At 40.9% G+C, this 26,239-nt stretch overlaps 3 protein-coding genes across 10 annotated transcripts; all 3 read right to left on the bottom strand.

Annotated features, from left to right (window-relative positions):
* Positions 1–5,293: 5,293 nt before the first annotated feature.
* znf740b (zinc finger protein 740b) lies at positions 5,294–13,594 on the bottom strand. 2 transcript variants are annotated; one of them, XM_005732541.1, is made up of 7 exons: positions 13,487–13,594; positions 11,618–11,767; positions 11,218–11,451; positions 10,916–11,044; positions 10,696–10,825; positions 8,901–9,019; positions 5,294–7,304 (listed from the first exon to the last, which is right to left on the bottom strand). In XM_005732541.1, exons 2-7 carry the CDS (start codon positions 11,660–11,662, stop codon positions 7,155–7,157), a joined length of 807 nt encoding a protein of 268 aa, XP_005732598.1. In that variant the 5' UTR covers positions 11,663–11,767; positions 13,487–13,594; the 3' UTR covers positions 5,294–7,154. The 2 variants fall into 2 exon arrangements, with proteins under 2 accessions (XP_005732598.1, XP_005732599.1); XM_005732542.1 differs by lacking the exon at positions 11,618–11,767.
* Positions 13,595–13,832: 238 nt separating this feature from the next.
* On the bottom strand, positions 13,833–18,927 carry csad (cysteine sulfinic acid decarboxylase). 7 transcript variants are annotated; one of them, XM_005732534.2, is made up of 9 exons: positions 17,337–18,927; positions 15,860–15,914; positions 15,643–15,759; positions 15,492–15,556; positions 15,334–15,415; positions 15,046–15,245; positions 14,763–14,814; positions 14,586–14,675; positions 13,833–14,417 (listed from the first exon to the last, which is right to left on the bottom strand). In XM_005732534.2, the coding sequence occupies exons 1-9, from the start codon at positions 17,429–17,431 to the stop codon at positions 14,244–14,246; spliced, it is 930 nt and encodes a 309-aa protein (XP_005732591.1). In that variant the 5' UTR covers positions 17,432–18,927; the 3' UTR covers positions 13,833–14,243. The 7 variants fall into 7 exon arrangements, with proteins under 7 accessions (XP_005732591.1, XP_005732593.1, XP_005732595.1 ...); XM_005732536.1 differs by having other exon boundaries at positions 17,697–18,927; XM_005732538.1 differs by having other exon boundaries at positions 17,386–17,449.
* Positions 18,928–21,908: 2,981 nt separating this feature from the next.
* On the bottom strand, positions 21,909–25,806 carry LOC102212058 (uncharacterized). The gene is made up of 4 exons (XM_005732533.1): positions 25,658–25,806; positions 22,945–23,279; positions 22,769–22,849; positions 21,909–22,688 (listed from the first exon to the last, which is right to left on the bottom strand). Exons 2-4 carry the CDS (start codon positions 23,258–23,260, stop codon positions 22,408–22,410), a joined length of 678 nt encoding a protein of 225 aa, XP_005732590.1. The 5' UTR covers positions 23,261–23,279; positions 25,658–25,806; the 3' UTR covers positions 21,909–22,407.
* Between the last annotated feature and the right edge of the window lie 433 nt (positions 25,807–26,239).

Below are 26,239 nucleotides of genomic sequence, written 5' to 3'. Positions count from 1 at the left end.
AGACCTTCTGTTGAACTCGATAACTTGGGGTTACACAGCATGCCCTCTGACATTGTGCCATGTCAGAGAAAGAAAACAGGCTCTACATCTTTAAAGAGACATGATCCCTCTGAACTCAGAGGAGTGATGGATTGTTTGAGTGTGTGTTGGAAGGGGTTGAGACAAATATACCTGTATAAAGTTAACAACAAGGTCTTTTCTGTAGGATCATGTTATTTGTGTCTGTTCTGTAATATATACATATGTAAAAGGCTTCTTTTATCAAGTCTACAGTTTGGAGTTCATGGAAACTGTTCGGTTGAAGCTTAGCATCTTGATAACCTCACACTACAGAATCTCCCATGTGTTTCTGGTCTTTGGAACATAAAGTTAATGGCTTATCAATATCTTTTCTCAGGGCAGTGATCGCCAAGGATCTCTGAAACTGAAATATGTTTTTACAGCAAAGAAAACAGTGATCTTGAGTGAAAGAGACAACATAGTCTGAGGCTATACCAAAGCACAGCAGTGGATTGAGTTGCCAGTGTTCACGATGTCAAAAGATCACCAGAATTGTCATTAGTCATTGTGAGGGAGACATGGACATTTGTACCAATTTTCATGGCAATCTATCAAAGCAGTTGTTTAGACCTTTCAATCAAATCTGTAAAAGTTTTAGAAAAGAATTCCAGGTGATAACCGTAGTGGTGTTAGAAAGAGCATATTTTCAGATACTTTCAGATTCATTTTTATTTATCTTTGTGATTGTTGTTAACGCATTTGGCCATTTTACATTGTTTCATTTCATGTTATGACCTATATTGCTGCCACGTCTGCTCCTCGGCAGAGCTAAACCATTTTAACTGCTTAGAGAGGAATAAGAGAAGGATGCTATTGTTACTCTGGGAAGGATGACATGATAGACAAAGCTAGTAGTGTTTTTCTCTACGGTCAACAATGACTAGCAACCAAAAGCTTTCACATAATGTAATAGTTACATACCACAGACTCTCTGGTGTGAGAAGATTGAAGGCCTCTCGTTTTAGGCAGGCCACCTGCTGGACCTGCTGCAAGGAGTGAAGGAGAGATGGTAAATCATGAAATTGGAGGGTTTTTTGCCTTTGGAGAAACGAGGCAGGCATTTGGCAAAAAAAAGGGAAAAAAGGGGGAAAACCCAACTGTAAAAAGACTGAAAGGCATTTCTTCATTTCTTGGCATTGAGCAGCATACAGGGCGCCCTATATGCTGCTCAATGTATGAGATCATGTATAAGTTGCTATGAGTCACGTTTCGCCCCAGTTCAATACATCTTCATTGTTGTTGAAATATCAAGTTATTAGTCATGCTATTAGCCAATGCTAGCAAGCTTCTTTAGCAAGATGCATCCATAAAATCGATATAATGCAACGACACTCATATTTGCTAATAAAACACTACAGTTTCCCTCAGCAAACCGTAAACACAAACTTTTTAAGCAGTCTACGCTCCACACCAGCTGCACTCATTTTCAGATAAACGATATTAAAGGAAAAGGGTTGTTTTCCTTTAGACTTCCACACGACTGGAAGTCTTTTTGCAAACAAAGATATCCTGACAGAACAACATTTGACTTTTTCTTTGAAAGCACTGTAGCAGATGACCAAGATCAGCAGCACATACTGTAGGATATCTGAATTGATATAATTCATTTATTCCTGTTATATTCTTGTTGAAACCAGTGGACGCTTTGAACTCTTCATCTTTCATTTGATGTGTCCTGGCAGTACTGGACGAGCCTGCCAATTAGGGACTCAGACAAAGTTGTGACATAAGCCTTTTTTGTCAGAGTGGAGATTTTTGACTTGACAGGCACAAGTTTTGATTAGAAGCCTTAAAAACACGTTTCATGTGTCCCAGTAAGACACCAGGACCACTAAGACGAGGCTGGTAAATGAAACTCATATAACTGCCAGGCAGTCGAACTGTTTTCATTAACCCCACATCCAGTTTCTCTTATTTAATTAATTGCATATTGCAATGAGGGAATTTAGAAAATTCAGCTCTCAACTTCTGACCGTTCCCGGGGTTCATTTTCACGTATGAATATTCATGATTCGGATCCATCATCGCACACATGGGCTGAATACAAACTTTTCCCTCGTTACTCGTCAGACGGGTGAAAGCTTTCGCTCCTCTTCTCCTCTGTGTTGTATTTTGAGTACTGGGAATGATGTGCCGAGGCTAATTAATCTTGTTGAGTTGCACTAATTAAAAAAGAGTTGGCAGCCATCTAAATATGGGACAATATGAAGCATGACATGACTGAACGTTCCCATTAGAGAGATCGTTTTGAGGTGGGCAGACAACCCCTTTTTAACTTTCACAAGTTACTAGACTTTGTTAACGGTGAGAGTCGTGCACTGGCACCCTATGGACGCCGCTACACCAACTTTGCGTACGTTTTGGAAGCCATTTTGTCCATGGATTGGCATAAGATGGCTGCCTTTGACTAAAAATGTTCGTTTAATTCAGCAATTCTTTATTTCTGCCCCCGCTGAAGTTCTCATTTTGGTGCAGGATGCCTTTTGGTTATAACATAAACCAAGAATCGGCTGCATAAATAATTTATTCTTGAATAATAGCTCCTGGTATTAGAGAATATTACAATATTTGGTAATCATTAATAAGTAATGCATTCACACTTTCTTTGCTCGTTGTTTGACAAGAACTTTAGATTAATGTCAGACTCTTTCATGTAATATCAAATAATAACTGAGCGAGTGTGATAAGTCAAATTGATGTTTTTACTCTCAAATGCATGAGAAAGGCAGGGTGCACCAACAGAGTCATGAATTATTGTAATTTAAAGGTCTTTTTTTAGCCGTTCTTTACATTTCTGCCGTGGCCCCGTGCTTCTGCGTGAACGTTTTAGGACGTGTTCACTGAGGTGTCACAGAAAATGGGAGTAACCTGGGCAAAGGGATTGAAATTTTAATGATGAGCAGCAGCACCGCACGCTGACGGTCATGGTACGCCTCAGACAGCTTAAATATCAGTGCTAATTAACGCAGAGAGGTGGGCTGTCACACGCATGATGGATGTTCGTAGGGGGCAGATCGTTGCTTTCAACCAACCAGCGATTCCTTTATTAATCAAAGCCTGAGATGAAAAGGCTCTCCCACACCTCGGGGAGAAGGAGATAGCAGGAGCTATTGTTAGGAGGGTTTGAGTCATTTGCAGCAAGCCTGTGATGTGTTTGATCAGAGGGCAACCAAACATTTGTAGGAGACAGAGGCTTTCTGCTGCTGAGCACTTGTTTTCCTAAACCTCTGAACCACCTACGTGATGACACGAGCCCCGGCATACACAGTTAGCTGAGATTTACCGGTTGTTTGGGAGATTTCAGTTTGTCAAGCCTATGTTTTTTTCTGCATCCCTCTGAGGGGAGAGGTGAGCATGTAGAGAACTGGCCATCAGTCTTAAGGAGAGCTCTCCTCCCTGATAGAGTGAGCCAGACTGAGGACGAGGCAGCACTCCCACACTTTACCTCTGGACTGACTCCATGATCAGTCTGTCGTGCAGAGATGATTTCAAACCTAGATGATTTCAGCACTTTGTGCATGAAGATGGAGTGTTATCTCCCCCTCTCTGATCTCCTCCCCATCTACCTCACTTAAGGAGGTCCATTGTTAAGTGCCGGGGGCCTGTGGGTGCTGTAAATCAGTCTGCAGAGGGAGGGGATGTCTCCCATGGGGGAAAGCGCACACTCCCAGCAGCCTTCAGGCTGATCTCATCCTGCCTATCCTAATGCTGTGTAATTAAAGAACTGGTCAATAGCAAAGAAGGTGCTAAAGGGTATGATCTGCACTTCCTATGGTACAACTGATGTAGCAATACCCATGCAGCTCGAATTACAGGGCAGCAGGATGGAAGAAATTCTTCCCCATTCTCTTAAATCTGGCTAAAGCCACAGAGGCGTTTACGTCCATTTGATTGGGTCCTTTGGAAGAAATCTGTTAAACAAATCATCTGTATGAACGACTGTTGTATATTTCACATTTCTTCACTGCAAACTGCAGGTTTTGAAATTTGATTTGCCAACTCTGCTCTGACCAAAAGTGTATTTATGGGAAATTTTACCTTATTTTTACAAGAAGCAGAATTTCCAAGCAGATGATTTACAGAGTTTAACCCCAGATAAGGTTTATGCCACAGCTGCCCTAAACTGAATCAACAATATCGGTAATTACCGAAATCATTCAAAGAAAAACATTTCTGTGATGGTTAATCCACCGGTATGAACGAGCTCTTAAATAATGCTGAAACTTAATTATTGTTATCCATGAATTTTCTATTTGTTTGTTTTACAAAAAATGTAATCTTTGATTTATTTATGACTTCTGAGAGAAGTCCAGTGTGCCGGCTAAAATTTGGGTATAAAAACATGAATTCAGTTTGTTATTCGCTTAGCAAATAAAAATAACATTTTTAGCTTAGAAATGGTCCTTTGACATTTTCCATAAAATTTGGTAAAATAATTTAACCAAGGTTTTCTGTTTTTTTCTGACAGATGGCCTGATAAATGTGTTAAACACAGATATGTTTGCATGACATATTCACCAGATAAGGTTCACTGAACACGTCCTCCATTGAGCGTTTACTAAAATACATCCCATAAACTAAAAAAACCCCAAAAACCAAACACTTTTACACAGTGCAGGTACCATCAGTGTCTTTGCATTAGGGAGTTCTGTAAAGACGCACTAAATTATGGCCCAGGTTTTACATGCTTATGTGTAAGAAAACGTTTGCTTGTTGAGTAATTGGTATGTTTGAGATTCGGTGTGTTTGACAGCTGGGTTTCTTGTTGTTCGCCAGCTTCACACTGAAGTCAGAAGAAGCGACGCTTTTGGTGTAAAGGAGGCAGCATTCTTTGAAACAACACACAGAGCACTGTGCTGAGGTTTGTTTCCATTTCCATGAACAGGCTGGGAGGAAACGCTCACATGGTCATGGCTGCCACCTGCTGACATAACTGCTGCATTACTTACACAAATGAACGTAGCAGACTTTACAGACTATCCTTCAAAACTGTTATTAGAAAATCGCCCACGAGCCCTAATTTCCCCCGGGATGAATAAAGTATTCTGATTCTGAACCTTTGCTGTAAATATATGACCAATACCACCCGTTTAAAAAGAAACAACTTTATTTTTACTTTGGGCCCAAAACTCCATTCACTACAGTGTGAAACTGACTCGATGTCACTCCTGGCATAACAAAATATAGGGGCTGATAAAATAAAAACAGATAAACAAAAAAATATTATTTTCCAAACAAATGAACAAAAGATCCTCCAACAAATACATGCAAATGAAAACTAAATATCCTAACTAATCACAGCTGCTGCACTAAAAGGGCAAGTGTGACATTTTCAAACTTTTGTCCTAAAAGCAAGCTTCGTGCTGAGTCACCATGGCCTATTGAGCTATAATAAAGAATAACAATGATCAGACTAAAGGTTAAAACATCATCAAAACTTTGATTTGCCTTTGGAGTTTAGGTCCCATACATGCTATTTTCTAGCCCTAAAACAATTTATATATATATATATATATTAACTTCATAAACAGTAGACAGTCAGCAATGGGCCCAAACTCTTCTCACATATCTAAAAGTCTGACAGAAACAGATCTACCTGTCTATTATTAAAAAAACCTTTCGTCTAAATAATAGTCATCTACAACTGAACTAACATCTGCAGTCCAGTGACTTCACAATATACAGGCCTGAAGTTTCATATTGCCAGTAATCAACATACAAACGACCCTCAAAGTTCCACAACAAAGTACGACTTGTCATCTTCACTGAAGATGCTCAGTGTTAAATGACATGGAACTGCATTTAGATCACACTCAGTCAGGCAAACACACAATTCAGCAGTGAGAATCTGTATAGAGCCAATTTATATTATGACCTGGTTGACCTGGGCCATTCACACAAGTGCTGAAGAAAAGGTCCCCAGTGCACTCGTGTGAAAAGCCTCGAGCGTTGATCCAGCTGCATTTAAAAAATATTACGAGCATGATTCTGACAATATTTCATAGATATTTAAGTAAGAGTAAACCTAAGGATTTACCAAAATACAATGAAGGGAATAAAAGTCTTAAAGTGAGAACAATCTCTGATCACTGAACAGGAAAAGGCAAGACAGCGGTTTCTAGGAAGGGAGCGTAACCACAATGCATTCATACGGCAGGTCATTTTACAGAAGCACGTCAAGAAAAACCTCATTCTTTGCCACACACGGGTCATCCCTACATCCAGTAAACATCAGCTTCAAAAAAATCTGTCAGCTGTTAGCCAGTGTAGGTCTTACAATTAGGGCCATATGCCTTTAAAACAAGGTAGAACTCTAAATGTGTTTGCCATGGTACAGATACCATCTATCCAATTCAGCTTTAGTGTTTGTTTTGGTTACCAGTAGGGACGTGTAGTTATTTTTCCAGATGTACAGCAGCATGAACAGCAGATTAAAATATTTTGATTAATTTAAGACTTGTGCACAGAAAGAATACGGCACATAAAGTAAAAATGTTTGACTAATTTGATGGTTTTTTTCCTCTCCAACAATCTTTAACATTTAGATCAGCGGCATCAAAAAGGTCATTAAATTTAGCTTCACGTGTGTTAGCGACCTACAGTATTTCACTGACTAATCACTTCCTCGAGGCAGCACACAGAAAGCCTGCTGTGACCTTTTGCTTATAAGCTGCAGCCGGTACATAATTAGTAACAAAAGAAACACAAAACAAATAGGACGTTTTAATGCTTCATGGTTTTCTGTCTGTCTACATTAGCGAACCGTTCGTTTGAATTAACAGGCAGAGTTGGGGTTGACTGCAGGCTGAAAGCACGGAAGGTGCTGACTGTCCATGCAGTCACAAATTTTGTGTAATCTCCATTTATTGCCGCAATACGATGTCCGTGACTGCAAATGAGTCCGTTCCCCAATCGCCTTCTTCCTGGATTCTAAAGTGACAGTAGGTTAAAAAACCATAAAAATCCACTATGAGCTGGTGAGAGCAAACTAAAGGTTGGCTGTGGAAAAGTTGGGCTATTTTCAGGTCACCACTCCAAGGTGTGATGTTACTGAGCTGCAGACTGATGTTGGGTCTCTATGTGGAAGTTGAGGGTCAGACAGTCAGACGGTTGCTCGAAGGATGTAGGGGGCTCCATGAGGCCGGATGGGTAGATGAGTCCTGGGAGTACTGGCTTTCCTCTTTGCTCATCCCAACTGTACACAGCCGTCGGTGTCTCAGAAGCCTGTCTGTCCGTGAGAAGTTCTGAAGCAATGCAAACAAACATGTGGGCTTCAGCCAAAGTAGCATTTGAATTAGGGTTGGGTAGTACATTTCCAGCTGTTTTATTTGGGTTGTGTCTGTCATTTTTCTGTTGCTCATTTATTGGTGTACCTCCATAAGAATTCCACTTGGTAAATACTTCACTTGTAAAACAGTTGCTAAAGTGGTTCAAGTAGAGATCTGCACACAGAAACTGGCTGAGATTCTGATCAGAATTTAGAATCGAATGCCTTGAAAAGCTTACACTGTCTGGTCGATGCCAAGTGCTGTAGAAAATCTCAATTTCCATTAGGGCTGGGCCATATCATACCGTTCACGGTAATACCGGTAAAATGTCGGGCATCGATAAGAAAATGAAATATCGCGATAGAATATGGGTAAAACGCGCATGCGCAGTGCCTTTGTTTTCATACACACATGGCGGAAAAAGCATGGCGGCGACAGAGAATGAGAAGGGCGAAAGTGGATCGTTGAATGAAACGGACGAACCAGAACTGGTTTGTAAAAATGCTGCAGCTTCAGTGGTGTGGGACTGGTTTAGCTTTCGTCCGTCAGATACACAACAAAGCACTATTTTTGGTAGCGCATGCTAGCGGGTCGTCGTTGTTACCGTGTTGTTTGGAAAATACGGCGCACTTAAAATCAATCCTTTGATTTTTCTGAAAGTCGACAGTGCCCCTTATAATCCCGTGTGCCTTATGTATGAACTCTGGTTGTGTTTACTGACCTCGAAACGATTTTATGTGCACGGCTCTGGAAAATCTGTCAAATGTTTTAGTACGACTTTGCTAAGCTACGAACCCGCACAGCTTGATGGGCATTACGGCAATAATAGGCAGGAGCCTCGCGGAGTGATACGTACTGTGCTTCAACATAATATTACCGTACTGTGTGTGTATAACCTCTTTTTAAGTTTTGTGGATATTATACATGGTTATGCTGAGGATATGTCGGCCACTTTCCACTGGAAATGCCTTTTGGTTAAACTGTCAGCGAGGAGTTTGCACTGTTACAATTTTATATAACTTTAATGCAGATAAACAGCTGCTTGTTTCAGTGAAAATACATTGATTTTTTTTTTTTTTTGCACGAATAAAGTTGTGGAGTTGTAAAGTATTTTGTCTCGTGTCAATTATATAGTCAGTTACATCGTTATCGGAAATTTTCAAATGTATATCGTGATAAATATTTTTGGTCATATCGTCCTGCTCTAATTTCCATGCACAACCGATTTTAAATATAAAGAGGAGCAAAGATAGATAAATTAGCAGCATATGGCTAGTTTTTCACTTGCACTGCCCACATTACAGATTATGCACCCTAAACATTGTTTGATTGCTTCCTTTAGGCCCCCTCCCTTGGTAATTTTTGTTTTTCCAGCTTAAAACTAAAATATTTCTAAATTGTTTTTCTGTGTTCGTTTTTGTTTCAACACAGCGGGCACATGCAGTGCCATGTCCACCAATACATCTGCAATCCACTGTTGTTGGAGTGATTGAGACAAGCTGAAAATCTCTTAATGCAGGATCTGTTCAAGTACACCAAGTATATTAGTGAAAAAAAAAAAGTATGAATAACCTGATGGCAGCGATCGCACTGATAAGGCTTTTCTCCGCTGTGCACCCTCTTGTGCCTGTCCAGGTGGTAACGCTGAATGAACCGCATATCACAAGCATCACACGCAAATGGCTTTTCCCCTGGAAAACAAAACAAAACCCACACACGGGGAAAATGAATTTAATCATCGCTGATTTCACAAAAGACATCTAAATCTAAATTACTGCGTTAAAGTCTGGAGACACCTCTTTGATGAGAAAAGGGGTGCAAACAAAAACATAAAAGGCAAAAACACACTTTCGGCAATTCTAATGAGCTTAATAACTGATATTAGATATGACCAGCTTTTTTCAACTGAACTCTCTTAGACAAGCACTCTTGTCATTTCTTTATGCAGTCTTCTTCTGCAAGGACACACAAAGCTCTGCTTTAGATGTTGGCTGCTTTTTGTTCCGTTTGCTGTCAACATGATCCACACTGCGTCAGTAATGTTGAGGCCAATCCGAGACTGACAGTGTTGCATTGTGCGTTTTTTGTGCTTTTACTGCATTTGCTGTCAGTTTGGGACTATTGAAGCCACTACCAATGAGATAATTTTAAGATGGTACTGTATGGTGGATCAAAATCTGATGTTACTTCTCTGCTTTCAAAATTCCATCAATTTTAAGGAGATCTGCAACAGCAGTGACTGAAACGCAGCCCCAAACCATGACAGAGCCTCCACTGTGTGTTAAAGATAGCTTCAGACACTCTGCTGACCTCTCTGTGACCTACTCTGTACATTCTGATGACAATTTGAAACAACAATTTCAAATATGGATTAACTATTCCATAAGTCCTGTTGCCTCTGATTTTCAGTGTAGTTCTTGTTTGATTTGACATATCACAGCATTTTCTCTCCATTCGCCCTCCTGGGAATCTAATCTCGACACCCAGCCTTCCACCAATTTCACTTCTTGTTCAGCAAACAGTTCAGAGAAGGTTCAGATGCATCTGCCGGGTCCTGTGTCAGGTCTTTGCTGGATTTGTCTTCCATTTTCTTCATGAAATGACTTTCAAACACTGTTCGTATGCTACAGATAGATTTTTAGGACTACCATCTTTTGTTTTCCACTTTTTCAGTTTCCTCATTTTTTTCAGTAAATAGACTTTTTTGGGAAAGACCTGTTTGGTCTAAATACTGTTTTACGCTTGTCAAGCTGTGTCATTACTGGCCTTTTTTAATAGATTCAACTGAAGAAATGGGAACAAATGACATGATTTTAAAGACACTATTTAAATTGGTTCTTTCCTAAGCTGTCTGTTATGTGTAGACATGACAGGGGTTTATTCTTGAGCTAGATGCCCTTTTCATGCTTTAATGATTCATACTCAGTGTTATGTGGCTTAACAAAGGAAAGAAACCCCACCCCTCTGAAAATCAACTATGAGGACTATACTGAAAATGAGTGAAAAAGCATCGATGTCCAAAGAAAAACTTGGAAAGACTGGAGAACTACTGCTCCGCCTTCTATAGCCCATTGTAAAAGATTATAACAAAACGTGGCTCCTCAGAAGCAAATTATAAAGAAGACGATGGCAAGATTTTTTGCACATTACTTTAGTAAGAGTCTTATAATCGAGTTACAAATTAGGACCAATGCAGAACTCAGATCAACATACAAACTTAGAAGAAGAAACGTGGAAAAGACACATTTTACAAACTTGTCAACCAACCTCTGAAAATGCATCAAAACAGGTTAAGGAGCAAATACTAAAAATAAAGGAAGTTGGTGGGTGTTTTTAAGCTTATTCTGAGCAGAGGGTAAGTTCTCACCTGTGTGTGTAAGAATATGCCTCTTAAGGTGGTAGCTGCTCCGGAAAGCTCCATAGCAATGATCACAGATGAAGTTCTTCTGGACTTTCAATGAGCTGTCGTCATCCATATCAACTGATGGAACTAAATGCTATAAACGTGAAGACAATTAGATGAAATTAACTTAAGAGCAACAGTCTGTTCACTTTCTAATTTCAGTATAATTTTAACCTTTCTTTACCTCCACTTTTACTTTGTTGGCTAAACCGGATTTTTTGTGTTTCTTCTTGGGCTGCATATTCTGGTTTGCCTGCATGCCCTTTCCCTCAATTATCCTTGATGTATGATAATCTCCATCTTTCCGGATGAGCTTTTGAAAGATGAAAAAATGTGACAACAGGCTTCTGTTAAATGCTGCTTTGCAACCTGTGTACATTTGTCAACCAACGACTTAAATTGGCTTATAAAAGCAAAACTGTGAAATAACATCAGCAGACTTAAAGTGAGTTATTTCTCCATGCAAAATAAAGACGCATCTCTCACCAGGGGTGGGCAGCTCCCAGTTGATGGATGGCCCATGTGGCTGTGATGTGGCTGTCCATGGTGCACCTGGTGGCTGTGGTGGTTCTGGCTATGCTGCGAGTGGGTTTGGTGGCTTTCAGGACTGGTCCTTTGCCCCTGACCCAAGGGTGACATCATCTTCTTTTGGCCTGGGATGTTGTTGGCTTGCATTAGGGCCATGCTGGACAGCACTGCCTCGCAGCCCAGCAACCCAGCCTGACAATACAAGCAAAATGTCGTTTTGAAAAAGAGGAGATTGCAGGACTCCTCACGCAGCGAGGCATCAGAAGGAAGGAGAGGGGGACTGAACAATGGGAGTAACGGATACATGCATACGATAAAACCATGATCGTGATCTTGAGATGAAGAGACTTCCACTGACCCATTTCATATGGTCTCGAACAGAATTGCTGGAATGGTGTGTCATCGCCGTGCTTTGAATGCGTGTGTGTTTGTGGGGACAGAGGGGCTTCACTCGGGATGAGGGGTGACAGATGAGACTACACCCTCCAAAATCATCAGGGGCAAAAGTCTGAAAATAAAGGCATATGCATATATGACTAAAAATGTATGTGCAGCTTTAATACGTGCTGTCTATCAGACAGGAAAGCACCAGTTGCTCGGTACATGGCTGACAGAAAACACAACAATAAAAGGTAAAATGAGAAAAATGATGGAGATGAGGAAAAAGCTCGTTATGCACAATGCAACTGTGTAAATAATTCATTAACCAAACAAATCCTTCAATGACAATAGCCAGTAGTTGAATATAGAAATGATGCTTCTTTTTAAATGGTTTGCAATGCACTTTAGTCCAAGTGTAATGAAACACACACCTGTATCTACCTCATACAGCTGCAGTAATAAAAAAAACATCCTAAATGAAGCTTGGTTTTCAGCAGGAATTTGTTTGAAAGTCTTTTTCATGCACATGAAAGAGAAAATTAGAAATCACATTACAAACATGTTAAATCAGTGTGGATTTTTAAATAATTACATTTATCAAAATATGTTTAAATCTGATTATGTTTTGTGTGTTTGTGAGAATTAATATCAGCGGATGTTTTAAAATGAATTTTAAAATAACAAAATATAAGTATTAGTCTTGAAAACCCTACACACAAATGTGGCTATTAAATCAAATCACTTTTCTTTTCTTGTCACATGTGCTGTTCCGGTGGTCTGGTACATGTGAGTGAAATTCTTGTGTGCGAGCTTCACAAGCAACAGAGTTGTGCAAAACTACAATAATGTAAAACAAGCAAAATACAAGAATGGCTAAGTCTGAGACTAATAAATATACGTCCAATATATAATAGTATATGCATTACTGATTACAAAGGCTATGAATGACGCTGCTTCTGTCATACATGTAAAGGCCATAAATACTGTAAAAACCAAGCTACTAGGAGGTCGGTATAGCTCATTGGGTTTGGGGGGGTATATGTATATGCAGTGGCTTAGGTTCCAGTCTGCCTTGAACCCTGTGTGCTGTCCTGCTCTCTTACCCTCCTTTCTTGTCTGTTCTACCTGCATTTAATACTCGTGTATTAGATAATAAAATACATACAGCAGCTTCCCAGTCAGGTCAAAAGCTGGTGCTAGAAGTACTTAAATGATGAATGCATACAAACATGCACAATAAATGGCACGATTACTGCATGATCTATTATGGTAATGTGAAGGGGGCTCTTCCGACGACTCAAACCCACCCATACAGAAAACTCCATAATACGGGCAGAGATTTTTATTTTAATTGATTCAACCACATCTATTATTGGAAAACGCTTTGTTTTGCGATTCATTTGTAAGCTGGTGGGTTTATTCTCTGATCGATCTTACAAAGATCAAACAGTTAGCAGCAGTTAGCTAGCAACGTATCCCAGCTTTTTGGGGGGGGAGAGAAAGTAAGAGGTTTATTTTTCCGCTGGGGTCACGGGACAGACAGCTTTGTGTATTTCCGCGGGGGTCTGTATGAAAGTGTGCCGCACGCTGAGAGTCCCCGCTGAATGAACCGAAAGCAGAAAGCAGCTAGCCAGCCCGGAGTTGGATTTTGGGACAACTCTTGTGTGAGTGAGCGCCCACCCCACCCCCCGCCCCGGACAGCACAACAACAGGCAGGGCGTGCAGGCTCCGCGCCGACCTCAAAATAACGCCGCCCTCGCGAGCTACAACTGCTCCAAACACACGGGCACCAGAAATAAAACGTGTACAGAGCCGCGAGCGACGTGCTGCACACTCGACCGCTTACCTTTCGCTTTTCACAGTGCTGAGGATTAATATTTCTTGTCGCACTTCCAATTTTTTTTCAGTTTACAAACACTGACAGGAAACACCACCGGAAGTGCTCCCCGGGGAGAGTCCTGATTGGTCGTACGCCAAGACACGTGACCGAAGCGGAGTGACCCAGATTTGCGGCCATAACTGTAAGGTGTGCTGCAGAAGTTTTGTTTAAAGGCTTTGTGTCTGGCAGACTTTATAAATATTACATTTTGACTGAGAATACTATTTCTACACAAAGAAAGTATTTTTTGCTTAAACCTAACCAAATAATTGAATAATTAATCCATTACAAGACCAAACGCAGGTTCTCAGAGGTGACGATTTGTTTTATTGTTTGTTGTACATTACACTTACAGAAAGACATTGTGACCCTGAACTGTTTTTCTGAGTAAAAACAAAAAACAAAACAAAAGCCCCCAATCACTTTTCTTGGAATCAATAAAAAATAAATAAATCAGTAATTAGTTAGGTATAAAATGTAAAGGGTAGGCATTCTCCAAAAATGTTTTAAACTCGTTTACAATAAAGAACATGGTGATATAAAGTTTGTAATACCAAGTAACCTTTATTTATTTATTTAACAGCTGTTGGAATCTAGGAAATCAGATATTGAAATGAACACAATTTGACTTGTTTGTTGTTATTTGTAAAATTACCGTACAATGACCAGCATTAAACGCACAATCAAATTTTCTGAAGGGCAAGGTGTTCACTTATGGGCTTTGTCACAGGTCCTTTCCAAGTCTTTCAATTTCATCAAGGAAGAAGTCCATGTCTTTCTGGGACAGTAGGGGAGAGAATACAGTCACACGGAAAAAGTTGACCTTGTTTCCCAAAGGCTGGTAGCCGACCATCATAGTGCCTTGCTTCATCATACGTTCCTTGATGACAGGAGCTACCTTTTAGCAAGAAAACAATACACAGAATTAACTGTACATTTCAGATAATGGGCACACTACAAAAAATGAAGATGCCACATCTAAGTACATGTCAATATGTGTGCAGCGGAAGGAATAAAATATCTCAAATGTGGCGGCTTATTCTTATTCAGCAACAGACAAACTTACTTTTGCCAGTTTCTCCTGGTAATCTTCAGTTCCTTCCTTCCCTCTCAAACTCGGTGGTATGAACCAGAAGCAGACATTCACAAACTCTGGCTGTCCGCAGAGACAAATGCAAGCATGGTAATGACATTTTGCAGGTAAAAAACTCAGGTATGCTTTATGAAAAATGTATGAAATTACCATGCTCAAAAGCTGGAACCCCTCTCTTTTCTTCATCTGCTCCACCAGATATCTGCAAGAGAAAAAATGAGCAAAAAACCCAAAAAGTAACCATATTTAAAAAAAAAAAAATCATATTTCTAACATATTAGACATAATTTATTAGTTAGTGAAAACCAAGAGAAAGACAACTGGTTTCAAGGGGTCTTAACTGGATGTGTAAGGCTGATCTTCTGTTAGAATGAGACAAATCTGACTTTACGACTTTACTTGAAGCTCGCCCTGTGACACATCCTTTATTTACCTTGCATGAATAAAAGCCTTGTCTACACGCTCTTCTAAGCCCATGGAGCCAACAGCTTTCCACATCAACCACAGCTTCAGACAGTCCACCTTGCGGCTGCACTGCACAGACTTATCCCCAATGTCCAGGTTCACATCGTAGAACTTATCTTGCTGGAAGAGGTATGTGGCATTGGCACTGTGGCACTGCTTCAACAAATTCTGGAACAAAGTCAATGATTGTCAAAAAACGTACAAACCCAAACTTTATGATTATTAATTCTGCAGCCTTTAAATTGTGAAGCCAAACCGTGGTGTCCTTCAGGAGTAAAGCAGAACACTGCAGGCCAGCCACCAGCATCTTGTGGGGATTCCATGCTACTGAATTTGCTCTTGTTATACACAGAAACAAACTCTAATCAACATCACAGCCTTACACTGTATCTCCACTCATGTACATTTTAATACCTGTCAACTCCTTTCATCAGATGTCTGTGTTTCTTAGAAAAAAGCACGCTCCCTCCCCAGCAAGCCTGACAAAAAAAAGATAAAAGATTCTCACAAGGTTCACAAAATCAAGTCTCGTCAACACACATCAGTCTTCCACAAGTGCACTCACATCTACATGCATCCACAGCTTGTGTTTATCACAAATATCAGCTATGTGATCCAGCGGGTCAAACACACCCTGCACTGTGGTCCCTGACATACAGCTTACAAGAAATGGCACTGCACCCTAATGTAAAACACACAAAAATACAATTAGAGTCAGGAGATGATGATTAAAAGCTACATGTTACATTTGATGAAAACTAGCTAAACATCAGCAAATCTACCTGAGATTTGGACAGCTCTATTTTTTCATCCAGATCCTCTGGAATCAGACGACCTCTGCAGCACAAGAGACAGCATTTAATTAGATGAAAGGTATTATTTTTACTTGTCACAACTCCAGGTTACAATAGATCAAGGTGTAACAATTATTTCAATACAGAACATGAATCTATTATTTACAGCCCCAATCAAAAGTTTAAGATCACTTGAAAAATGGCAACTCTGTTGTGCCTGAAAACGGCCTGTTTCATTTTAAGCGTGTTTTTTTAATATTTTGAAATTGCTTTGTCTCACTCCCATTTCTTCTTGTTGCATTTTGAAGCTCTACTTGGAACCTTGCAAAATATGATTTTTTTGGCCATTTTTCTAGTGTTCTTAAACTTTTTATCGGGACTGTATTTTGAATAATTATTGAGTCTATAGAAAAGGTCATATAACATCTGCAAGTTGAGTTTTATGAGCATTCGTTTTGCAATTGTATAAATTAAGGACAGAAGAAAATTCAATTTCTTTAATGCTCAATATTCTTTCAGCAGGCAACTGATAACTAACAAGTCATCCAAAGCATCCAAGATGGCAGCGCACACGGACGCAGCAGCTTCAGCCTCTCCAATTAGGCGTTTTTCTTTCTGCAAAGCAAAACTTACCTACAGTCATCTGGAATTATGCAACATCGGCTATAACAGCCAGATCCCCGTTACCAGTGATTATCAGAGGATCAACAACATCCCCCCGGAGATAGCGAGAACACCGGGCGCTCCGTGGATTGTTATGGGCTCTGCCAAGCAACCCAGGCGGCGGACAGGACGCAAAAAAAAGCGGGGCTGCCGGTCAGGCGTGCGAGCCAGGCTAAAGAAGCAGCCTTTTAAACCACCGCTTCCAAGCATCTTCCTGACCAACGCACGCTCGATCGTCAACAAAACAGACGAAGTGAACCCACTTCTCCCCGCACAGCCACTCGTCCGCGACTGTTGTGCCTTGGTCGTCACAGAGACGCGGCCACAAGAGGAAATTCCCGACGCCTCGATGCAACTAGCGGGCCGCACAATGCACCGCAGCGACGGAAAGGCTACAGCAGGTGAAAGCAGAGGTGGAGGTTTGTGCATTTACACGCATAACAACTGGTGCACAAACACCAAGATAATCACCACAGTCTGCTCCCCGGACATAGAGACGATGTCTGTCGTGTGCAGACCCTTTTACTTGCCTAGAGAACTGCCTGTAGTGCTAATCACAGCAGTCTACATACCTCCAAACGCTAATGTTAGCTCAGCCCTGGCCCACCTGCAAAACTCGATCTCTGAACAGCAACGGAGATATCCAGAGGGAGTACACATCATCGCAGGGGATTTCAACAAAGTGTGCTTAACAACCGTGCTGCCTGCATTTGTTCAACATGTGACATGCCCTATGAGAGGGAATAACACACATGTTTACTCAAATATCAACCAGGCTTACAGATCTGTTCCCCTCCCACACCTGAGCATGTCCGACCACCTCTCTCTGCTTGTTGTCCCCTTATACACACCACTCAGTAAAAGGACAAAGCCCACAATCAGAACTATTAGCACCATTTCTGCGGAAGCTCTGGCTCAGCTGCAGGACTGTTTTGCCCTCACAGAGTGGAGTGTCTTTGAACATGACGACCTAGAGACTCACACAGCTGCAGTGCTGGGTTACATCATGTATTGCATTGACACTGTAACCACGGAAAAGCAGTTCCGCGTCTACCCCAACCAAAAACCCTGGATGTCGAGTAAGGTTCAGGCATTGTTAAAGGCACGTAACTCTGCATACAAATCTGGGGACCAGAATATGTACAGAAGAGCAAAAGCAGACCTTAAAAAAGGCATCAGAGCAGCAAAACTGGACTATTCGAGTAGACTGTCAGATCAGCTCTCAGATAATGACCCCAGAAAGGTATGGGAGGGCCTGAAACACTTCACCAATTACAAAGGCAGTGGGACAAATGCAGATAACATGGACATCTCATTAGCAGAAGAACTAAATAACTTATTTGCCCACTTCCAGAGAACTGTAGACACCCCTACCATGCACACCGCCCTGCCCATAGCCTCTGATCACAGCCCACACACATTTACCCTCCAAGAACTCCAGGTTCACAGTTTGTTCAGAGCAGTAAATCAGAGGAGAGCTGCTGGCCCTGACAGAATACCTGGGAGAGTGCTCAAAGTCTGCGCTGACCAGCTGGCTCCTGTGTTCACCAGACTATTCAACCTCTCCCTGTTACACTGTCCCTCACTGCCTGAAATCTGAAACAAAAGTCCCAGTCTCCAAGTCCACCATGCTCAGTGGCCTCAATGATTACAGACCCATTGCACTGACACCTGAGTTTGCAAAGTGTTTAGAGAAGCTGGTCCTATAGCTCATTAAGGACTGCCTCCCACCCAGCTTTGGTCCACCGAGGATATAATTTCCACTGCCCTCCATTCTGTTCTGCATCACCTGGAGAATCCTGGGACTTCAGTGAGGATGCTCTTCATTGATTTCGCTCGGCTTTCAATACCATCACCCCAGACACTCTTGGACTACAAACACATCCGCCTTAGTGAAGAAAGCCCAGCAGCGCCTCCATTTCTTGAGGGTCCTGAGATGGAACAGGCTGCAGACTAGTGTCCTTCTACCGAGCCACAATTGAGAGTGTGCTGATGCACACTGAAGAGACTCCAGAGGGTCATCAGAACTGCAGAGAAGGTGATCGGCTGTCCACTCCCCTCCCTGGACTCCATTGCCACCTCTAGATGTCTTTCTAGAGGCATGGCAATTATAAAGACCAACTTCGTCCTAACCACCACCAATTCAACATCCTGTCCTCTGGAAAGTGGTTCAGATCCATCAGGTGCAAAACATACAGACTAAAGAACAGCTTTACAGGGTTCTTATTATGATGCCCATGTATACACCCCCAACAGTGAATAATGTAACTAATACATTGTGTATATAGTGTTTTTATATTCTTCTTTATATATTTCTTTACTTTTGCACCTTTGTGGTCTTGCTATCTACTTTCTCTGTGCAAGCAACTGTACAATGACAATAAAAAAGTTCAATTACCTGTCGTCCACTTTCACAAAGATGACGTTGTCCAAACCAATCCCCAGAAATGCAGCGCCTTTCTTTACAGAGTAATGGCTCTGAAAAAACACAAGTATGTCTGTTTCAACAGTGTCATGAAGTTAGAAATAAACCTGATGAAGTTTCCATTGCATCAACAATACACCTTGACAAACAGGTGAACAGTCGCCCTCACCTCTGGAGATGTAAAGATGCTTAGCCGTGGGAGAGCCCACACCCCCTGGCTTTTGACCTCTGGGAAGCGTTGATAGCGTGCGAGGTTCATGGCATACATGTTGGAGGTTGAGCCCCCCGGACAGAAAATCCCATCGCCCTCTGTCCAACCAACCAGCTGACGTAGGCCCCTGAGGACCTCGTTCTCCATCAGCACAAAGACTGGGGCTGCCTCATAGGTGAAGCTGCAGTTGTCACAGAAAACGTCTGATCATGTTATTTGCTGGATTAGCCTCGTCTTCATTTTATCTTTCAGTTTGTAAATCTCTGCAGCGCTGCTCTATGAGTCAGGAAACCTTTCTTGCTTACGAACCAATATATAAAAAACCCACAACATTGTGAAATATGTCATCAGTATTGGTGCCAAGAAGCACCACTCAAACAGTGCACCCAAACATCCTTTTGAAACACTTTGACTTTATATTTTTGCACATGCTTTCTAATAAATTCGGTTTATTAAACACTGATACACTACAAATATGCAAAATACCTAAAATAACCTCACTGTTGGAGGTTATTCTTTCTGCTTATTCCTATTTCTAGAGTATTTCTACAGTTTGCTACCAAAGCAGAAACTCTGATCTCCTTTGATCAGTGCCTAACACATTTTATTGTTCAATATTCTTACAGGCTTAACCTTCCATCCCCTCAATATTTATCTTATCTGCTCCTTCTTACAGATTAGTGTTGAGAGCCTCAGTGAGGAATCTTCCAGCCAAGGAATGATAGTCCACCCCACCGTACTGTTGATTAAAGAAATGTGGGTGACCTGAAATTAACAAAAGAAATAGTCCCTTCAAGATCGGACAAGTGCCTGTTTGTTTAGCTCATTTTTCTACTTACTTGTTTTGACGCTGTACTTGGCAACATCTCTTACTCTCTGGAGGAGCTTGTCCCGTGGCTCTCCTGTCTCTCTCACCCCCAAATCCAGGAGCAGAGCCAGCTCCTCGGGCTCTTTCCACTCACAAACCTGCACGAGGAAAGTGTGGATTATGAAGTTTGTTAGCTACCGCAGACAGGGAAACTATTTTGTGCTTCACAAGATACCTTCTGTTTGACATCTGTGCCATTGGAGAGCACTTCCTCCATAATAATTTTGAAGGCTTCATTTAAGAAGAACTGGCCTTCAGCATGATCAATGAGAGGCTCATTCAGGTCACGGAGACTAGCTTGTTCCATTATCTCTTATGTGCTGTTTAAAAAAACATGAATACTTTTAAATTCAAAAGGTGTGATAAGAAACAGACACATGGTGCAAACTTCATACTACTAACCTGAGAATGGAGACGGGTTTGTGCTGCTCTGAAACCAGACTGCAGAAAATGGCTACAAAGCAAAGGTAAGGTGGCAAGAGAGGGAGGGAGGCAACCTTTGTCCCACACTTCTAGTTAATGTTATCTGAGCTGAGAAAAGACAATGGGGCACACACATACACTCAACTGTGATTTATGGGCTCACAAAAGTTCATTTTTAGAAGGTCAATATGCTTTAGTAAGTCATAAGTCATGTATAGCACTTTAATGGATAAAACTTTTGTGGATTCATGAAATGATTCTCATCAGTTCACAACAAAGAGCATCAGATTAGCTTGTGGGTGAACATTGTTAAAGGCAGTCGTTTTACTGTGATGAGTTATGGAGTGTTATGCAATAGAGGCTGTATATCTGCTCTGATATGCATGAGAAGGTGAATGAATCTTAAAAGACACAAGTCAGCCTCTACAGAAACTCTATGAAACATCAATGCAGGAGCAAAGCGATTCCCAGATTGCTCAGACAGAAAACCTTCATAGTTTTGCAGAAAAGAACTCCTAGGATTGCTTTGTTCCCAGTGATGGCTTCTTTTCTTCTTCCAGCTGTGATTTTTATTTATTTACTTTTTTAATGAGCAGCAACAGCTAACGTTTAGGAGAAGTTTGCAGCTAGTCAAGGATGAATGTACGGTCATCAGCCACCTCAATAGGTACACCCGTTCAACTGTTCGTCAATGCAAATGTCAGCCAATCAAAAGGCAGCACCTCAATGCATTTATGCACAAATGGTAAATGGCCTGTAGTTGTATAGCGCTTTTACTCAGTCCCTAAGGACCCCAAAATTCAGTCATTCACCCATCCACACACACATTCACACACTGGCGATAGCAAGCTACATTGTAGCCACAGCTGCCCTGGGGCGCACTGACAAAGACATGTTCGAGGTGAACTGTTAAAGTTCAAATTGAACAACAGGAGGACAAAAGATGATTTAAGTGACTTTGAGCATGACATGGATGTTGGTGCTAGACAGGCCGGTCAGAGTATTTCAGAATCTGCTGCTGTACTGGGAGTTTCCACCACGACCAGGGTTTACAGAGATTGGTGCAAAATGAGAAAATATCTGGTTCTATGGGTAAAACAGCACTGAGAAAAATGTAACTGATGTAATCAACACGTACCAGTGGGGTGACAGCATTACCCCATCATTCTTTTACGGCTGAGGGGTAAAAAAGCAACAAAAAAAAAGGATTTATATAGTCTCTTATGTTTCTGGGACATTCAGTGATGCTTTCGTCTGTGGCTGAACTTGCTGATCTGGTTACTCTGGTGATTAAATTCAAATACCAAAAACCCCCCAAACATTTACACACCAGTTTATCAGCCTTCAACTCGATTTCACACCATTTTCTGTCCAGTCACCTGTGCCCCATTTGCAGTGGCTCAATTCTTAAACACTGGTTAAAAAATAAAAAATAAAATATTGTTTATTTTATGGCAGTTGAACGAGTAATACAACAATTACAAAGAGTTATTTCAAGTGGTACTAAGGTTCTCCTGCTTCTGTCCTTTGCAGATGTTTTCCATGAAAGAGTTTTGAAAATGTTCTTTTCTCTGCTGCTTCATGTGGACCGCTGAGCTTCATCCCTAAGATGAATAATCCCAACATAAAAAGAAAATACCGTTCAAATGAAGTAAGTACAGCTTGCTTTTCATTATCTTCTCAAATGAAAGGTGAATAAAAATCATACTACAGATACCACAACAGAAAACAGACATAAAAGCAACTCTTGTAAGAGATTTCATGAGGCAAAACTTCTATGACTTTCCTACGATAACTGTTAATGCATCATTTAAAAATGTACAGTATAAAGTAGAGTAGTGCTAAATGCAGAGTAGTAAACAATAAAATCTTGTTCTTGTTTAAGCCCTGATATTTATGATCTGACTTGTCAGTAAAAACATTTCCTTTATACTCCAAGCAAGTAATCAGTCAGTCTTCAACAGGAAGTCGATGCTTTCAGGTGGCAACATCCACTCTCCCTGACTGAGAAGCGAATGCAGTTGAGTGGGTGTGGCTTTTTCCCTCTGTGAGTTACGCCAGTGACGCAGCATGGCAAAGACTCGCTCCACATGGAGATTATGGTCCTCTTCGATTTGCTCCAGTTTTACAGATGAGATTTCCAGAGCTTCTCTGCCAATCGCCCTCCAAGATTTGCCGATGGTACGGGCCACAGACATCAGCTGTTTCTCACTCACCATGCCAGAGCCTGTGGGATGAGGCCGTTAAAGTATGTGACTGTTTTACAGAGTTTGACAGTGGAATATATTTCAGTGCATTGCCACTCACCATTGTTGCAGATCCTTTTGTTTGGAATGACATCTGGTATCTCAGGCGCTTGTTTTCTTTTTTTTGAGGTTTCTTTCCCCCCTTGGAAGTGAAAAAAAAATCTTTATATTTATAGATCAGAAATATAAATCTAACTGGAATAAAAGATTGCTGAAAACGAGCTAATTTTAACTTACCCGAGGACCGTGTGTTGACTTTCAGTTTGTTAATAAAGTCAAGCCTTGGGAAGGTTTCTTGCAAGGCGTTATCCTTGAAAAGCTCCAGTAGTTCTTTTGCTGCTTCGGGACCTCTCTGTATGACGTGATCCAAAAGCTCTGTCACTTTTTCACTAGGAGTGCGGCAAGATTTCACGTGCTGGTAGGCGTGAAGAGGCAGCAGACGGCGAGCATCTGCATGCTGGAGTACAAAGTCAGGATCGGCACTTAGGATTTCTATAAGCGTTGGCTTCTGACTTCTGAGTAGCTGGATTTCCTCTCCTGATTCCTCAGCCATGACTGATTTAAATCAACTCCTGGCAAAACAAGTTGATGAAGACCTCTTTTAATAAAAGTATATGTGACATGTCCAACAAACTCAACCAAAAACCTTTTGACTAAATTAAACTTTCAAAAAAGTAAACAGCTCCAACATCCATCCATTCTCCAACATTTCTAGTGGTAATAATTGTAGCTGTGACGCTATTCTGCTAAATGTGCTGCAGACAGCAGGGAGTGTATTGGAACCAGAGTCAGGGTCCCTCTGCTGGTCAAATAGGCAATGACAGCATGTCTACATTCCCACAAGCATTCATTGCCTTCTCATTATTTTAAAAACAAAAAGTTTTCAAGTTGCTGCATGACCGATAACATGTGCATCAATGCTTATATATCTGTTCTAAGCCAATACTAGCCAATTACATTGCTCACTTGATATATATCTATCAGGCTCTAATGCAACACTTAATTGTCCTGCACATGCCTGCATAATCACTGCTAAACATATTCCTGGCTGCCTTTTAATTTACGTGGCTATAGAAAAATGTGATATTCTCACATTTATTTTAATGACTCATTCAAGTCTCTCCAATAATCCAGTGGATGAAGAATGTACAATGGGAAATATTCAAGACTGTTTAAGATATCTAATGAATAAATGTTTCAATTTTGCAGCTACTTTTTTAGTATATAAAACTGTAACATTTAACATAATTTAACATGTAATATGTAACATAATATGTTATAACGTGTTGAAAACCACAATCTCTGATGACAACCTCTGACAAAATAAACTCACCGGCCACTTCACTGGGTATACTTGTGTGACTGATCCTTAACTCAAATATTTAATTAGCCAATGATATGGTAGAAACTCAGTGTATTTAGGTATGTAGATACAGTCAAATTCAACCTCAGAACAGGGAAGAAAGTTTGGGATTTTCCCACAAATCCATGTTACATTCCTCTAAAAGTCGAGGGGATGCAGGGAAGTAACAAAAAGTATCTAGGTTGGGGCAAAAAAGAGACAAGGAGGCAAAAATATAGATGAAATAAAGTTTTTTTTTAAATTAATAACTATACTAAAGAAGACAGACAAGTCACTATATGCATCAAAAGATTTAATGCATAAGAGCACATCAAAAAGGTTAAATGGTTAAAAATGTCCTCTGCTCCACAGAGCAGGCATAAGCAGTTAAGCCATACGCAACTCAGCTCACTACAAAGGCTCTCCAGGACTGGAGCTCACCTGATCCCTGATCTTAAGTACTCAACGCCTAATTGTTGAATAGAAAGGACAGCAGAGAAAGGGCAGCATCTACGGCTGGAAAGAGAGCAAGTCATGCCCAGCCATGGCCCTAACAAGCCATCTTTAGAATTTACAGAGAAAGATCAGAAACAGAGAAAGTATCACGTGAGTGGCAGTTCTCAGAGATTAAAATAGCTGTGAGGAAGGCAATAGTAGCTCAAATAACCACTCATTACAACCACCATTTGCATCGGGTCATTGAAATGATTTAATAGAAGACTATAAAACATTGCCTGATCTGATGAGTCTCAATTTCTGCTGCGACATTTGGATGGTAGGTTGAGAATTTGGCAAAAAGACAATAAATTATGAATTTAGGCACCTTGTAGTGGTGTAATGGTGTGCAGGATACTTTTGCGGTACACTTTGGGCCCCAACTGAGCACCAATTTAAACAGGAGAGCCTACCTATACAACTCATCTCAAACTGGTTAGTTGAACATGTCAATGAGTTCACAGTACTCAAACGGCTGCCACAGTCACCAGATCTCAATCAAACAGATCACCTTTGGGACGTGGCAGAATAGGAGAGATGCATCATGGATACGCGGCAACTGTGTGACGCCATCACGTCATTATGGACCAAAATCTCTGAGGAATGTTTCAGCACCTTGTTGAATCAATGATACGAGGGGATCCCACCCACTGCTAATGAAGTGAGTGGTGAGTATTTCACACTGTGATACACGGGAGTTGAATAGTGCTTATCTTATCTTATCTGTAGCTTCGGACATGAAGAAAATTAAGTGGCATTAATATTTTTTTCCGTTCAAGCATAGACCAGTAACTGTAACTGTAGCATTGTTCAAATAAGCGTAAATACTGATGTACACAGATCAGAAATCACAGCACGTGCACAATCACTCATCAACTTTTTTTCTTTGCCTACGTGACACGACCACGTGCTTACAGAGTTTATTACTTTCAGTGCATGAAGGACGCAAAGCCTTTGTTCTACATCCAGCACTTCAATTCGAAACCCCTTTAATCTCGGCACTTCCTGGGTTTGTGTGGCATCTGTGGTCGATCACTTCCAGATGCGCTTTACAGACTCGCTTTCATGCCCCAAGCAGGCTACAGGCGGAACGTATTTGTGCTTTTCTCTTACCATTTAATGCAACAGCCCCAATAACACAAATGGTAAACAAACGCAGCTTTTAGCCGACAAACAGGAGACGCGTCACAAGTTCACCATCGCTTCTTTTCTCCCGCTGCTTTTCCTTCCTTATTTTATCCGGTCAAATCATTTCCGGTTATTTCTTTCACTAGCATTTTATTTCTGTTTGCTTCCATCCAGTGGTTGGATGATTTAACTGCAGGAAACCGCCCCAGCTCTGAGCATTTAGCGTCACCTGGTGGAGATGCTTACACATTGCACTGCAGTGACAGAAGTGTTCTATAATCTTAAATTCTACTTAATTAAAAAAAGTATATAAGACTTTATTATGAAACAGAGACATTTCAATAAATACAAAAGGAAGTGACTAAAAGAATTATATGGGAGGCATAAAAAAACCTCAGGTTATTAAGGAGAATAAGGCAAAATGTGCACAAAAAACTCTGCAGCTTTAAAAGCTCTAGATTTTCTATGATATAAAGAATAATGGCTATAAAAACAATATACACAGCCACTGCATATGCACAATGCAACACAAAGCAACAGAACTTAAAGTGCATATAAATAATGCAG

The sequence above is a fragment of the Pundamilia nyererei genome, unplaced genomic scaffold (assembly GCF_000239375.1).
Source record: "Pundamilia nyererei isolate P.nyererei 1_Seehausen unplaced genomic scaffold, PunNye1.0 scaffold00047, whole genome shotgun sequence".
NCBI lineage: Eukaryota > Metazoa > Chordata > Actinopteri > Cichliformes > Cichlidae > Pundamilia > Pundamilia nyererei.
Note: the sequence above shows the minus strand (reverse complement) of the source record. Positions and strands in the feature narration are given on the sequence as shown.